A 16,976-nucleotide genomic window follows, 5' to 3' on the forward strand; every position below is an offset into this window, starting at 1 on the left:
TGAGAACTACCTAAAGAACAGCACCTTTTTTTGTTGTAAACAGTTTATTATATCTTAAATTCCTTGTTACGTATGTAATAATAAACTGCGAAACATTATCTATATCTGAATGGGACAAGGGCAAGAGAATGATGATGTTTATCTATATTTGTAATATTCCGGACACTTTTTTAATATTTATAATAGTCCCGCCGGTAATGTTTTCCACTTTTTTCGGTCGCATTGCGATGTTTTACTTATGTTTTTGAGGAAAGCTGACCATTTATTTACCTTCACTCTTAAAAAAATGGACTTCTGAGAAAATTCAACAAAACTATAGATGGTCAAGCAAACCTTGTCAGTAGAAAAAGGCGCGAAATTCAAATTTTCTATGAGACGATAACTCTTCGCACCTTTATGTTTCAAAGCCGCCTTTTTCTATTTACAAGATCTGCTTGACCAACTTTAACTAATTGTAAGAAGACCCTGATACAATAATTATTTCAGATGTCTCGACACTCATCTTATGACCGTAGCGTCACAATCGCCGATGGAGATGGACTGTCGGTGATTAGAGAAGAGCAAACAGCTTTCGTTTCAAAGGATGATGTTTCATGCAAATCGGAGTCTATCTATTCTGCAAAACCTGGTAGCGTAACCGGTACAAAGTATGGCGATGCAGACATCAAAGCTCTGTTTGCTGAAAGAGAAGCTAAATTAAGAGCAGAATTTGACGATGAATTAAAAACACAATTAGCTATGCTAAGGGAACGATTTGACTTCGTGCTGGAGTAAGTAATGTTACAAGAGAAATGCTATTCATGTTTTTATCGCTAAGTTGGGATTAGGTGATAATTGATTGTATTGTTCAAGTGACTAAACTTTTAAGGCTTATTGTTTGTAAGGACCGGTACATTAAAAATATGGGTTTTTCTGGACAGTCTAGGAATGAATTTAATGAATGAAACTTTTGCTAAATTTAATATCTTCTTTTTCCTGATGAGCTTTAGTCTTGACAAATATATACAAACGAAATGAATAATACTTACAGCAATATATTAATTTGTTTTCTAAGAGACTTTACAGTAATGTAAAAAAATATATGTAAAAATGTATTAAGATGTAATTTTTAATTTCATGTGGAAATATCCCGTATCCAAAATTGTTTGTGTTCTTACAGACATGAACAAGTCCGCTCGTGTTACATGTTACGGGAAGCTCACAGGGAGAGGAAGGAGAAAATTCAAGCTCTACAAACACAGCTAGAATGTAAAAACTTGACTGGTCTGATGTACGTTATGTGCTCAGAAAGAAGGAAAGCGAAATTTGAAAAGATGAGGATTATTTCCGGTAGGAACTATGCGTAGTCATATTTTTTTTTCAAAACATTAATCATTTTCATCGTTCAATAGTTGACTTTTTTTTATAATCGTTCCTTATCAATATCATGAAATCTCTAAAATAAAGAAAGTGTCAACAATAATAGAATAAATTAGTTGGAGATCATTCCAAGTACCTATTTGATTACATTTGCAATTTGCAAGGGATTTCGTGTTTGCAAGAGATTTTGTACGTTGGTATGAATAACACGCAGTAAAAATTATCGAATTTAAACTGTTGTCAGACATACTAATATTGAATAATTTTAAGTAAAAATATTCAAAAATTATGTTATGTTAAATAATATGGACGGAAAAATCACGTTTGAGAAATATTATACCAAAAAAAAACACCACGCGAGATTATCGTGCATCTGACAGTAGCGAGCACGTGTGAAGAACCTTTAGCCCTTCAAAAGGTCACAAGCGGCCTGAAATTAGCCGGTGGGATGTGACGGACGCTGTCGGGCCTATCGGACGTTCGCCGCTAGCTAGACAAGGCAATGCCACCTTTTTTTTATGATCTGGGGCCTACCGCGAAAGCCAAAGTTCGCAAAATGCGGGGATCTTTCTCTGTCACTCTAATTATGCCTTAATTGGAGTCAAAGGGAAAGATGCCTGCAATTTGCGAACTTCGGTATTCGCGGTAGGCTCTCTGCTTTCTAGCGATACTGTTACGCGAAAATAAGCTTTAGTACGGTGATATAGAGTTCTACGTATTTTTTGGAGGAATTCCTAATTTCGCAATGTAGCCGTGAGGTTTTATTTATGTGATTGACCTTTTTAGAGTTTTTAGTACTTACTTATTGTATAATTTGTTTGACTATGCAAAATGGCTGGCTATACAAACAAAATAGGTGTTTGGTGTTGTATGACTAAGTTCACACTAAGTTTATTTAGTTTCCTTAACTCATTCGTAGGTTTTTTGCTGTTAAATTGAATGGCTTAATTTAATTGAATTATTAATTAATCTCACGATGAACAATTAAGTTCATTTGTAAGCGAAGTGCATAAAAGCGCGTTTAGCACTTTCAACTCGAAGTGTCACATGTGCGTCGCCTTACTCTTAAATTATTAGGCATGCGAGGATTAATCGTAGAGAAATCTTAAAATGTCGTTCTTATCTTGATAAAAATTAGACCAAGCTAAGTTGGTAGCGATTTTGATAGCCCAGACTGTGCAAGTGTTATCTTAACCTCTAGCCGCCCAGAGACCTATAAAAAGGTCTCCTGTTCCATTCTAATTTGAACTTTATGTTGACAAAATAAAGTTTCATTTTGCTTAGCAAGGTTTGACATATGGGCGGCTAGAGGTTAAACGTCAGACTTCTATGAACAAAATTGTTCTAGAGTACACGAAGTACATCCTGACTCTGCAAGACATCCTCACGGAAGGCCAGCACCTCATCCTCCACCTATCTCGAGGGTACAAGACAGCTGCTCGCGTGGACCATGAGTGGAGGCAGAAAATGAGAAGCATCATCAAAGAGGTACTTATTTACCTGCCCCCTCCCCCTCCCCCATTTGTTCTAGAGTACACGAAGTACATCCTGACCCTGCAAGACATCCTCACGGAAGGCCAGCACCTCATCCTCCATCTATCTCGAGGGTACAAGACAGCTGCTCGCGTGGACCATGAGTGGGGGCAGAAAATGAGAAGCATCATCAAAGAGGTACTTATTTACCTGCCCCCTCCCCCTCCCCCATTTGTTCTAGAGTACACGAAGTACATCCTGACCCTGCAAGACATCCTCACGGAAGGCCAGCACCTCATCCTCCACCTATCTCGAGGGTACAAGACAGCTGCTCGCGTGGACCATGAGTGGAGGCAGAAAATGAGAAGCATCATCAAAGAGGTACTTATTTACCTCCCCCCTCCCCCCACATTGTTCTAGGGTACACGAAGTACATCCTGACCCTGCAAGACATCCTCACGGAATGCCAGCACCTCATCCTCCACCTATCTAGAGGGTACAAGACAGCTGCTCGCGTGGACCATGAGTGGAGGCAGAAAATGAGAAGCATCGTCAAAGAGGTACTTTGAGGAAGGGAAAATAAAAATGACTTGTTTCAACATATGTTTTAAACCTATTTTGTACATTAAATTCTATATACCTATACAATTAAGCTATGCTGTATTATGTTTTATGTTTTTTGTTGGAGATAAGGACAAATTCAAAGTTAAAAACAAATGACGAATGGTTTGTGTCATAGGGTGATGCTCCACTTTATAGTGATTTATACATAAAATGATCTAATAGATGTAATAGAATTGATTTTAATAGCGCCTGACAGAGTAATCATAGACAACGTGTTGCATTGCTCATGCAATACACAAAGCACTTTGATTAAAATCTTAACGAATTTTCCTTCAAAGTTTGATATAAATAGTAAGTTTTATTATTTTTCCTTCAAATATTTTTTCCTTCAATTACATAGGTTTAAGACGTAGAATTTTTACTTATATCTATAACAGTTAGTTATATTCCGTGATGTGTTAATTGTTGTGTGTGTGGCCTTTCCTTATATCACCTACACCTTATTAAGTTATCACACACGAGGGGCAATTTGTTAGTAGTTCCCACAATACCACAGAATAAAATAATAGTAGGTGCCTACTGCCGTACATAAATTACACTTCCTACGAAACCGAAGTATGATAACCATGCTGCCCTTTCTAATGTATAGCACTATCCCTTTCGGTTATTAGGGTTGTCAAAATTCAAGTCATTCTTTGTGGTCGTGCACGCAAAGGGACGCACACAGGCGAAAAATCAATAAAAGTCGGACAAAACCAAAAAACTTCTAAGTAGCCCCAACAGGCAAAAACCAATCTTAGCGGGTAGTCCAATAAACAGTGCACGCTACTCGCATAATCATTTTCATGTTAGAGTCATCTACGCGACACGTTCTCATTCCAAAGTTCGACTTGTTCAAAGGCGAATATTTTAGTGCTCTGCGAGTGTTACTTATGTGCTTACTTATTTATCGTTTGCTTCCAGAAAGTTGTGATTTAATGATGGATACCCTTCCAGGAGGTAATAACCTAATTACTAATAGTTACTTTTGATAGCTATGCTTGCTTGTTTATTATAAAAAAAAATAAGTGTAATGTCTTGTATTTTTTGCACATTGTTCAACTTCACCAAGGAGAAAAGTACAACTTCCTGATAGATCCGGTTTTGATATTATCAATTTTAGAAACTACAGAACTTGGGTTTTAACATACAACCATTATTTTATGCGACCTTACGCGACATTTTAACAAAATTTTCATTTTAATCGATGACTAGTTTAATCAAAAATGTGACTAAGCGACATTTTTTTTTAGGCAAATGGCTATGGAAGACACTTTCAAGAGACTTTTAGTGTCTTCCGATCCTTATATAACAGGACTAAGAAAATTGGGTGGTAAAAAGTCGCTTCCCAAGAAGCTTCGCTTTTAGAAGAAGATATTATGATCAAAATTTAATAAAATGTCATAATATAATTGTAATTTTGTTTTTATTAGTTGGCAAACCTGCATTAATACGATTTCTATAATAATCCTGAATGTTTAGGTTTTGTCCGACTTTTATTGATTTTTCGCCTGTGTGGGACGTCAAGTTGTGCCAACCCTAATAATTGCTCGGAGCAATGCTGAGCCGAACCAAAGGCCGAACGGAGCCGAGAATGCCCGAAAGGAAGGGAAAGAAGGAAGGGGAAGGGGTGTCGCCCCACTGACAATACCTCTAATATGTTCTCTACTGTCGTAGTTCCAAGAATACGTGTACCACTTCGCCGGCGGCACCCCTGAGTCCAATCAGTACGTGTTCGACGTGCCAGCCCTGCTGAGGACGGAGGCCCCCATCGTCGACGACCCGGAGGAAGATCCGTGTACGTGTGAAGAAGATGAAGAAGAAGAATCGACGGGGGTAAACGAAGATGGTAAGAATCGAGTACTTACACATACCTATAGTCTGTATCTTTAGGTATTGAAAAAAAGTAAACAAACAATTTGTACATTTTCGGGTAGTTATAACATTTATTGGTTAACCGATCAAATACAAAACCGCCTGGATTACCTTCCAACCCAGAGGGGAAACTAGGCCTTATTGGTATTAGTCCGGCTTCCTCACGTTGTTTTCCTACACCGAAAAGCCACTGGCAAATATCAACGGATATTTCGTACATAAGTTCCGAAAAACTCATTGGTACGAGCCGGAGTTTGAACCAACGACCGACCTCCGGATTATTATACTACTACTACTACTCCTCTGGCGCAGCGACCCAAAGTGTGTCTTGGCCTCCAACACGACTGCTCGCCACTGATCCCGGTCCTGTGCCGTATCTCGCCAGTTCTCAACCCGGAGCTCGCGCAGATCAGCGTCCACCACATCCGCCCATCGATACCTAGCTCGACCGACCGGGCGGCGTCCTATCGGTTTTCCCTCAAACGCTCTTTTCACCGCCCGATCACCTCCCATTATCCGGATTATTATGTTGCTTCTTATTTAGGTGTAAAAGAAGATAAGACGTGGTGGGAGCTGCTGGATTCCCCTTGCAAACCGTTCGTCGTGCTCGGAGACATGGCCGAGTTCAGACCAGCGCAGCGCCGCCAGGTCCTCGCGTCTGCTAAAGAAACTCTGAAGTCTGCACCGCCAAAGTGGAAAGATTATGGTAAAAATATCTATAGTTTGTCAAAGGACTGTCTCGTTTCAATGATAGGCCTGAAGCTTAGCCTTCGGCCTCGTATGAGAGCGTGTTAGATTTTCTGATCATAAAAAACTGGGAAATGTGTTGGAAAATAGTGTCAAACCAATTTGTCAGTCAGTAACAACTCTAACAACCAGGAAAAATATACTCATTCTTTTCTTTTGGGTGCTAGTACTAGGATCAAACAAAGATAGTATAGAGAGAATTATACTATCTTTGTTTACACTAGTACTCAGTTTTTTATGATCAGAAAATGTAACACGCTTTCATGCGAGGCCGGAGGCTAAGCTTCAGAAAGGTCTAGAACGTCATGAGATGTTTCTCATTCCTACTAATGTTGAATCGGTATTACTCGACCTGCCATCTTTTCATTTGGGCCTCGAAGCGAAACAATTCGGGTATCCCGGGAGTCTATGCATGGAAAATAATGTTTTATATGTTGGAACCCTCTTTATTATTCATGCTTCATGAGCATTATAAGAACCCTAAGGGACGACGAAAGCCACATTTTATCATGTTTTCTATATAATTAGGTATTTATCTATGTTTATATTGTTTTTGTCATCTAGTACCCACAATATAATCCTCATTGAGCTTACTGTAGGGCTAATAGAGGGGCTAGGTCGATTTGTGTAAGATTTTTGGACGAATGAATGAACGAATGAATATTCTATTTAATCTATTTTATTTTTATTACTCTTTCCTTCTAGTTTTCAACGAGATGTTCCTGAAATCCAACTGTCCCCGTGCAGAGGACATCAAAGATGAATACCTGAAGCATTTGCCAGGGGACAAGTGGGAATGCCAGGCCCATGTGGATAACGACTCTAGCGATGTAAGCTTTGTTTATATTACGATAAAGTCCAGTTTTCAACGAGATGTTCCTGAAATCCGACTGTCCCCGTGCTGAGGACATCAAAGATGAATACCCGAAGCATTTGCCAGGGCACAAGTGGGAATGCCAGGCCCATGTGGACAACGACTCTAGCGATGTAAGTCTTGTTTATATAACGATAAGGTCTAGTTTTCAACGAGATGGTCATAAATGATGAATACCCGAAGCATTTGCCAGAGGGGACAGGGAATATGGGGCCCTCGCGGATAGCGACTCGCGCAAAATTATATTGCTGTCTTGCTTGCACAGTGTCCTTGACTGTGGCGTAGTGTGAAACAATCTAGCCGTCGTGGGCGAAACCACATCTGCGAGGCCCTTTTCAGTGTGTTTTCCCAAGGTCATAAAGGTGGGCTTTGCGAGGCCCCCCTAATTGCGAGACCGTGGGCGTAGGCCCCATTCGCCACTGATCAAAGAATATAATACCCACTGATGCTAGCCGGCATCATGGGCAGGACAGCAATATGATTACACGCGTGCGAAAGAGATAGGAACAGGCGGTTCAATGTACGAAATTATCCGTGTCAAAAAGAATAGATGGTATATAGAAAATTTTGTAGTCTCAGTAAATTTACTGCCATCTATCGACACACGACTAAAACTCAAAATGAAAACGTATAAAATTATCAAAAAAATGTATATATTGGATAAATGATTTTATTATTTTTATATCATTCTGATCCATGTTCATTCACTGATATCTATGTGTTAAAATTGTTAAATATGAAACGGTGTCGTCACGCCATCTAGCCGAGAATAGGCTAAAGGTGTGTGCGGCGTCTATTCGAGAATGACTTTTTCTTGAATTCCGAGGCACGTTTTTTTCCTTAGACTTTATTCGTCTTATACGAAGTTACATATCCATGTCTAACGTCTTTGTCCATGTTTAACGTTCTTACTTTAGTCTTCCAGATTCGAAAGTCGGCGTGTGACCACCAACAGCAATGAAATGCGTAATATGGGTTCCATCCTGAAAATAATGTGAGTCAAATGATGTCTTTTTGGTATAATATACGTTATACCTACCTAGAGTGCGTCGATAGCTTCACCTACCTGGGCTCACTCATAACGAGTGATGGGAGCTGCGACAAGGATATCGTCCGGAGGATCCAGATGACAAGATTTGGAGGGATCGTGCTATCCAGAGGAGCACAAAGATCAGACTAGTGCGATCCCTAGTATTCTCGATCTTTATGTATAGCTCAGAGACCTGGACTATCCGAGCCAAAATGAAAAGTCGCATCGATGCCTTCGAAATGTGGTGTTGGCGTCGACTTCTGCGAATACCTTGGACTGCAAAGCGTACGAACCATCAGTCCATTCTAGAAGAGCTACGCATAAACCGGCGGCTGTCGACCATATGTCAAGACCGCATCCTTGCATATTTTGGCCACCTCTCACGACGTTCTCCTGATAGCCTAGAAATGACGACTATGACGGGCAAAGTTGAGGGCCAGAGGACTCGCGGCAGACCACCCGCTAGATGATGGAGCGCACAAGTCACTACACCGCTGCATCTACATCTGCAGGAAGCCGTACATATGGCGGGTGACAGAAGCCTATGGAAGAGACTGGTCAGCAACATTAGGACATGATGTCACGATCCTCAGCATTGAGGGAAACGACTGATGATGATACGTTCATTAGTAGACCTAGAGATTTTAGTATAGAGGCGTATTGCCAAAGCAAATTTTGTAGTCACAGTAAATTTACTGCCATCTTTCGACACAGCATTCGATTTTTAGAACGCCAGTTGACCTTGATCCTTATTCTTTCACTGATATGTGTTAGTTAAATATCAAAAGGTGTCGCCATCTAAACGAGTATACAAAGACCAAAGGCACAGAATAAGTAATAGTATTATCATACCAAAGGTATGGCGCCATTGCTCGATAAGATACCTAAATTCTCTTGGGTCATATTGTTAAAGTTCCGATAATCATCAAGGCTTTTTCATCACTTTCACTTTGTTTTCAGCACATCGAGTGGCTCTTTCATCACTTTCACTTTGTTTCCAGCACATCAAGTGGCTTTTTCATCACTTTCACTTTGTTTTCAGCACATCAAGTGGCTTTTTCATCACTTTCACTTTGTTTTCAGCACATCAACTGGCTTATTACCCCCAAAAACCAACCTGCTTGCAGCGCGGGACTCCATGGAGATCGCCTCCTCCACCAGAATTGTAAGTTACCCTTAAAGCCTTTTCACACTGTCCGTTGACTGTAGGTATCGTATAGCCTCCTAAGTCCCTCTTGTCATTATCGTAGTTTAGAATTGGGAACCTTCATGTACCTATTCCATTTTAATTCAAAATTCGATTTGGTGAATAGAATCAGGACCCCTATTCGACAATCGATGTTTGATGTATCGTGTTGATCTCCCGTTGATGTGGGAAAAATCATAAGTTCTCGAATACGTACAATGTCAAAATGTGACATTAACAATCCACAGTTAGGGTGACAAGCAAACCAAACCGAACCACCCTTGTATTGTAGCTCGGGCGATTTTCCGCAACTCGACGTCTTGCGCCTATTTTGCGTGATAGGGGGTGGGCTAGTCTTGCCAGCCCAGCTCCTCGAGGAATCCTATCAAACCTTTGATGTTGAGTAGGACCTCGGGGAGGTCACTCGGGGATCCGAGATGTTTTGCCCTGTATGGGGCCAATCCGCTGCATTCCAACACCACGTGAGAGGCTGTTTCTTCTTCCTCCATGCATCCACGGCATAGGGGACTGTCTGTGACACCTGTTATAAAAAGATGTTTGTTAAAAAGTCCATGACCTGTTATGACACTGGTTACCATACTCAGTCGAACCTTTCCTAGTTGAAGGAGCGCCCTTGTGAGCTTACCGTTCATGCTAGGCATGGCCTGCTTGGCCTGTCTGCATCCAGTTTGGTTTAGCCAGTGTTCTGTGTGTAGTTTCCCTGTACGTGCCAGCAGCATTGAGCGTACCTTACTAAACGGTATCGGGAGGATCGGTTCCGGGCCTATCGCTCCCGCACCCGATCCTTGTCTGGCGAGCTCGTCCGCGGCGTCGTTACCTCGGGATCCACTGTGTCCTTTGATCCATTGTAAGGTGATCTTATTGTTCTGACATACCTCCATTAGTCGTTCGTGGCATTCGTGTATAAGTTTGGATGTGACTATATGGCTTTTTAGGGCCATTAAGACTGCTCTGCTGTCGGAGAGTATGCGGATGGAGGATCCTACTACCTTCCTTGCAGTGATGGCAGCCGCCGCGTTAATGATGCCCATGCACTCAGCCTGGAATACCGAGTTATGGGCTCCTAGCGGTGATTGACATGTTCAGGTCTTCTGAAAAGGTTCCAGAGCCTGATCCGCTGTCTGTTTTGGACCCATCAGTGAAGATTCTCAGCTCCCGGGGATTGAGTCCTTCGTAGTTGTCGTCCTCAAATAATTGTATTTTGTACCTTTTGTCAAAGATGGCTTGTTTGTGAATTCGATCCGTGCCCGCCATGAGCACTGGAAATTCGCTGTATACATTTTCCAGGCATGCTGTGTGAAGAGCTCCTGTGGTGTTAGACCATATATTGAGGGTTCGTAACCTTACCGCTGAGAGACTGGCCTCTTGTTGTATGTGTAGGTGCAGCGGTGAAAGGTTTAGCATGACCTCCATGGCTGCAGTCGGAGTGGACCTCGTGCAGCCAGTGGTGGCCGCGCATGCGAGCCTCTGGAGTCTTTGTAGCTTGTCTCGTACGTTGCCTAGGTTTGTTCTTGGCCACCAAACCAGAGCACCGTAGCAGAGTAGGGGGCGGATTATAGTCTTATAGAGCCAAAGGGTAATTTTCGGGTTGAGTCCCCACCTCTTACCAATCATCCTTCTGCACTGCCAGAAGACTACTCCCGCCTTGTCTAATTGTCTATGCGTTTGTTGATGTGATTGTTCCAGTTGAGTTTACTGTCGAGCGTTAGCCCTAAGTACTTAACTTCGTCGGTCAGCTGTAGCTCAGTCTGGAAGAGTGTTGGTCTGGTAAAGTTGCCAAGTGCCCTTTTATTGGTGAACATTACCATTTCTGTTTTGATGGGGTTAACTGATAGGTCAAAATCTCTACACCAGCGTTCTACGATCCGAAGAGCTGCCTGGGTGAGGTCGCATACTGTACTGGCAAATTTACCTGATATTAATATTGCCAGATCATCAGCGTAGCCTATTGTGTAGAAGTGTTCCTCGTTCAGTTTGGTTATGAGGTTGTTGACTACTAGGTTCCACAACAGAGGTGAGAGAACTCCCCCTTGAGGGCATCCTCGCACCGCCGCTACGGCCTGCGGTTCACCTACATACCTTATTGTCCTTTGATTTAGCATGTTCATGATCCACTTTATTAGTCCAGGTTCAGCGCCGTGGCTTTCCAAGGCGTTCCCTATACTGGAAAAGTGAGTCTTGTCAAAAGCGCCCTCTATGTCAATGAAAGTGCCGAGGCACATTTCTTTGCCGTGGATGGCTCTCTCAATGCGGCTTACAACCATGTGAAGAGCCGACTCCGTAGATTTACCTGAGCTGTACGCGTGCTGGTTGTTGTGCACCGGTATGTTCTTTAGCGCCCGGTCCCTCAGGTCCCTGTCGCACAGTTTTTCCAAAGTTTTCAGCAGGAATGATGTGAGACTGATGGGCCTAAAGGATTTGGCAGCTGTGTAGTCGTTCTTACCTGGTTTAGGTATGAATACCACATTCACATCTCTCCATCTCCTGGGCACGTACCCCCAGGCTAGGCAGGCTGCCATGATGTCGGTCAGGGTTTCCTGGATGAGTCCTAGACCCCACTGTAGGAGAGCGGGGAAGATCCCATCCGGACCAGCCGCCTTGAAGGGATGGAAGCTGTCTATGGCCCACCTGAGTTTCTCAGCCGTGACGACTCTGTGCGCCATTTGCCAGTTGTTGTCCGTTGTACTGTATTCCTCGTCCTGCTGATCTGCATCGGCGAGACTTACGCATCCTGGAAAGTGAGTTACCAGGAGAAGGCGTTGGGTCTCTGCAGGGCTAGATGTGTATGTGCCATCGGGTTTACGCAGTGAGCCCAATTGTGATGTGGGCTTGTGCGCTAAGGTTTTCCTCACCCGGTTGGCGTGGTCAAGTGTTTCAATGCTGCTGCAGAAGTTCCTCCATGACAGGGATCTCCAGTACCGCAATCTCTTTTTGTACCTGGCCTTGGCTTCGTAGTAGTTTTCCCAGTCCACCTCAGCCGTTGTGTTCATGGCCCTGTTGAAGAGTCTTCTTGTTTTCCCCCGGAGTCTCTCCAGTTCTGGGCCCCACCACTGGTGACCCTTTATGGCAGTCTTTGCCGGTGGTTTTAAGGGGCACGCCTTGTGTTAGCTGTCTACGAGGGTATCAGTTAAGATATTTACCTGCTGTTCTATCTGAGCCGGTTCCCGAAGGTCATCCCTCGGTGGAAGCCGGTCAAACCACCCTTAGTTTAAAGTTGAGTTTTGGTTGTACCAAATGATATTATCCACCGTTGATGGAATCAACACTCAGTATGCGATAAAATCAACTGTTGATTTGACGTGGATGCGAAATCTGACAGTTGTACGTGTCGAATTTGGCCCCAGGCGTTAGGTACTTTGCGGAAATCCATATTAATCAATTTGTTTCGATTTGATTCGATTTGGATTAAATGTTGTCAAGTTTTGATTCGATTTGGATTAAATCCTTTATTAAGGCCTCAGGAACTCAAGAGTAAGTATAGATGTCTTTTTCACTTCTCGGTCGTATCGCTCTTGGCAGAGCGGTCGTGGTCACGTTGAGGCGTCCGCATCAGTAGAGGCATGAGTGAGTGTAGTGCATAATTATTTTTCATCGTATTTTCACGGAAACGTACGAACGTGTCTTGCTATTTTAGTCAGTCTCGGTACAAAAAGTGCTGAGGTTGACTGAAGTAGCATGACAAGTACGAACGTTAACGAAAATACGATGGAAAACAATTATGCTCTACATCTGTAAGACACTTTATAGGCCAAGTAAAGCAATAAGAAGGTATAGAGGGAAATGCTAGGAACACAATTTTTGACTCCGTAACTTTGTTTGGACTAGTTAGGAGGTGAACATATCAAAAGTCCCCGACCGTAGCCCCGGTGCTGGGGGGTAGAGGGGGGTAAGAAGGTCGAATTTTTCGGTTTTTCATTGATATCTTGAAAACTTTGCGTCTTAGCGACATGACTACTAAGACAAACCGAAAGCTGATAAAATTAGTTACAATCTTTACCAGTCAAGTTTTTCGATATCTTGAATAGTTTTGAGATACCCACTCTTGAAAGTTTATTTAGGGATTTTAATTTTATCTTGATATCTACATTAGTGAAGCTACTAGGCCGTGTTTGGTATAATTTTCATATAAATCGGGGGTGCTGAATTCATTTCTGGTATCACATCCCCAGCACCGGGGCTACAGCCGGGGACTTTTGATATATTCACCTCCTAACTAGTCCAAACAAAGTTACGGAGTCAAAAATTGTGTTCCTAGCATTTCCCTCTACAACGTTTTTTGAGCATTCATTTCCTGACCTATTAGCAGCTATTACTTTTCCCCAATAAAATTAGTAAAATAAGAATTTAAGCCAATCTACACATTACCTCATCAAGCTGTTTCATAATTTCAGCGAGGAAAGAAGAACGGCGATATAAAAAAACAGTCCATTTGTATTGCAAGAACGAGAGTAAGTGCTTTTCAATGTTGTTTACCTCTTAGGTCTAAAGCCCCCTCCAGACTATGCGCGTGAATCGCGGGCGAAGCCGCGAACGCGAGTGTGGAGTCGATTTCGCTGTCTGCGAAAATCGGCGCCACACTTGCGTTCGCGGCTTCGCGCCGCGATTCGCGCACGAGTGTGGAGGAGGCTTTAGGTCTATGAAATAAAACCTATTTCAGGTTATAATCTTTGGTCTTATCCTTAGAGCATTTAATAACCAGAGTCGCCTTTAAGAGCTTATATATATAGGTACCTTACCTACCCCTCTGCCGAAAACCTTGCACAATTGTGCAAACTTTTGTATGGAATGACGTTTAAATCTGACATGGCTTACGTACAAATTTAAGTACTTAAGTACTTGCACATCTATGTCAGAATCCTTAAAGTCTTTTCTCCTATCTTTGCATTCCCTAATATTGTTTGTCATAATGATCAGTTGTCCTAACACTAAAAATCCTAATTTTGGTTTCCCTATTATTGATTAGGTACATATCCTAATGTTATTCAGCATATTTTCTTTTTTGCGGGGCGAGGGTCACAGTTCCAACCCTAACCTAACACTTTTGTGGCAGCAAGTTTTAAAACCTAACCATTTTTCAGAACCTTACATTATGGAAAATAATCGTTATTGATCATTAGGGCATGTACCCATTAGGATTAGGACAAACCGGTTAGGGCAAGTGACTTTAAGACAAACGGAGGATTCAGAATCAGAAGGAAAGCCCTTATCTAAGGCCGGGGTCGTTTTCACCCGCCGCCCGCGGCCGACAGCGGCCCGCCGCCCGCGGCGTCTGAATGGTATGTTCGGGAATGCTCGGGAGTGGTCGTTTTCGGGGGGACGCCGCACGCGACCACTCCCGAGCATTCCCGAACATACCATTCAGACGCCGCGGGCGGCGGGCCGCTGTCGGCCGCGGGCGGCGGGTGAAAACTCGGAGTAATTAACAATGGAGCCGCCATTAACAGGCGTTCCCCTCTGTCGAAAATAGGCGGCCAATGGTCAACCTCATGTCAACCATATGTATGGACTGACGTTTATCTGACAGGACGTACCTATACATTTGATGTGCCCCTCCCCCGCAAAAAACGGCAGACTATTTTGTACCGAAAATTTTAGACATGGCGTCTCCGTTGGTTATATCCTCCAAGGGTGAAAACGACCCCGGCCTTATTGTTTTCATAGATTATTGTTTTGTTTTCAGTCGTCGAGTATGCAGAATTTGCCGAAAGAGTTCATGCCTGGAAAATCGAACGATTTAAACAAGTTAGAGCCAACAGTCAGGTACGGCCCACTTTGTACAGTCAGCAGCAGAAGTTGCTAAGCGCTCCAGGTGTTCAAAATTATCTTGACGCGACTGTATCATTAAGAGAATAAGAGCACAACTTGGACACTGTCCTTGCCAGCCGGTAACTGTTCTTGGCAGAAATGCACACTTGCAACAGGACTTCAGGATGATGAGATGGAAAATAAATCCAGAACACGCATATAGATGTTGCACCGTGTTTATTCATTAAATCAGAGCAATATCACTACACTTTAAATATAGGATGGCATAGGATTAAAAGAATTATCTATTATATACTTAGCTAGGGAAACGATGTCAACCGTCCAGTGTCTAGAACCCATAGAAGGTAGGATCGTATAGAAGTGGTATACGCGTGCCTCCGTGAGGGACAAAACATACGCAAATGCGACACTGATTGGTCGAATTCATTTGTTGCCCACCATTCTCCATACTAATAAAAAGGTGGGGAACAAACAAAAAGTGAGACTGTGACAAGGACAAGCAATAATACCGCTTTCTCTGCTACTCCTATACTGAAAGATACATAAGACTATCCCGTTCTGTCTGTTACCCCTACCACTCATGCCAGATCCAGGTATATCCTAGATTCATGCTAGAACCAAAGAGAACGGATCGCATATCTGTCAAAGCGAAGATGACAGCTAAAGCTATTCGAGACAGTACGAACTTCTTTGGGAAACGGTTTACATCGCTTGTGATCCTATATTATTAACAACTGTGAGGTAACCGAGAGCACTGGGCGGCACTTTCAACGGGAGGCAGGGAGTGTCCATACTATACGTTAGTTATTAGTACTCTTTATTATACTGTGATAAGAGCTTGTCAAGGCCATTTTGAACACCTTGCCCGCTTAGCAATTTCTGCTGCTGATTGCACAGTAAGCTGCAATGTAAGCGACCCCCCCCCCTGCATAGTAATTTGTTTGTTAAACACTGATTTAAACTTTCACAATTATTTGACATTATGAAACTGCACAACGGGACTTAATCGCGTAGGTATTTAAGTTTTAAGATTTACCTCCGACGAAGGGACGAATATCGACAGTCGATAAATCGAATATCGTAAGTGCCAGTTGCACCAACCACATTTGACAGACTGATCATCGTCAGCCGGCGCGCCCCACGCCTTTACTATGAAACTTTCCATACATAAAAATTTAGCGAACTCTTTAACGTTCGTAACAGTTTGGTGCAACCGACCCTTAGTGTTGTGTGTCGACAGAGTGACATCCCAACACCAAGTGCGGGTAGTTCGAAAAACTCGCGCGGCTAGAAGATGTTGATGTCAACTCGAGCCGTCCTCGAAACGTCGGAGGTAAATCTTAAAACTTAAATACTCGATTAAGTCCCGTTGGTTTGTTTTTGAAACAGACGTCACAATTAGGCCAGCCCGTGGGAATCAATAGGGAGTATTACTGCAATTGTCTGCCGCCAGAGCAGTGTTGCCAACTTGGCATAATTGATGCCAGATCTGGCATATTTTCACTCGCTTTGGCACCAAAATTTTCCATCTAGCATCTGGCATAATTTTTAGCATAATTTAGTCTCGGCCAATTTTTTATCAACTTGGCAACAACAATATGCGCCATCGCCTTATGTGGTTCATATTTTCATATGAATATTGACTTTTGTGGGCGGATGGACGTCGACGGACTATACTTGGTCAAGCAGATCTTGTCAATAGAAAAAGGCGGCAATTTTCAAAAATGTAGGCGCGAACGGATATCATCACATAGAAAATTTTAATTACGCGCCTTTTTCTACTGACAGGATATGCTTGAGCATCTAAAGATATACAGGGTTACTTTTTTACCGGTACAATAAATTTTACCACATCATTGGTATCGATAATAGATCACATTGCACAAATAAAAAAATTTTTTATTTTATTTCACATCAATTAATTTATCCTTCACCAATTTAGTAACTTCTGGTTGCACTAATTACAAGGTGTCAACGGTATGACGTAAAAGGGGCGGGGCGGGGCGAGCGGCCGGCGGCGCACGATTTGACAACAAAGCATC

General features: G+C 42.6%; 1 protein-coding gene across 1 annotated transcript in view; it reads left to right on the plus strand.

The window, feature by feature from the left end:
- The window catches only part of LOC134675078 (uncharacterized), a 46,617-nt gene that overhangs the window by 20,062 nt on the left and 9,579 nt on the right, over positions 1-16,976 (plus strand). Inside the window, exons 2-10 of the mRNA XM_063533241.1 lie at positions 487-770; positions 1,160-1,329; positions 2,708-2,847; positions 5,113-5,284; positions 6,920-7,044; positions 7,849-7,925; positions 9,045-9,126; positions 13,560-13,616; positions 14,849-14,928. Of these exons, the coding sequence (XP_063389311.1) occupies positions 487-770; positions 1,160-1,329; positions 2,708-2,847; positions 5,113-5,284; positions 6,920-7,044; positions 7,849-7,925; positions 9,045-9,126; positions 13,560-13,616; positions 14,849-14,928 (1,187 nt within the window). The remainder of the gene's footprint in view (positions 1-486; positions 771-1,159; positions 1,330-2,707; positions 2,848-5,112; positions 5,285-6,919; positions 7,045-7,848; positions 7,926-9,044; positions 9,127-13,559; positions 13,617-14,848; positions 14,929-16,976) is intronic.

This window comes from Cydia fagiglandana, chromosome 21 (genome assembly GCF_963556715.1).
Source record: "Cydia fagiglandana chromosome 21, ilCydFagi1.1, whole genome shotgun sequence".
Lineage (NCBI taxonomy): Eukaryota > Metazoa > Arthropoda > Insecta > Lepidoptera > Tortricidae > Cydia > Cydia fagiglandana.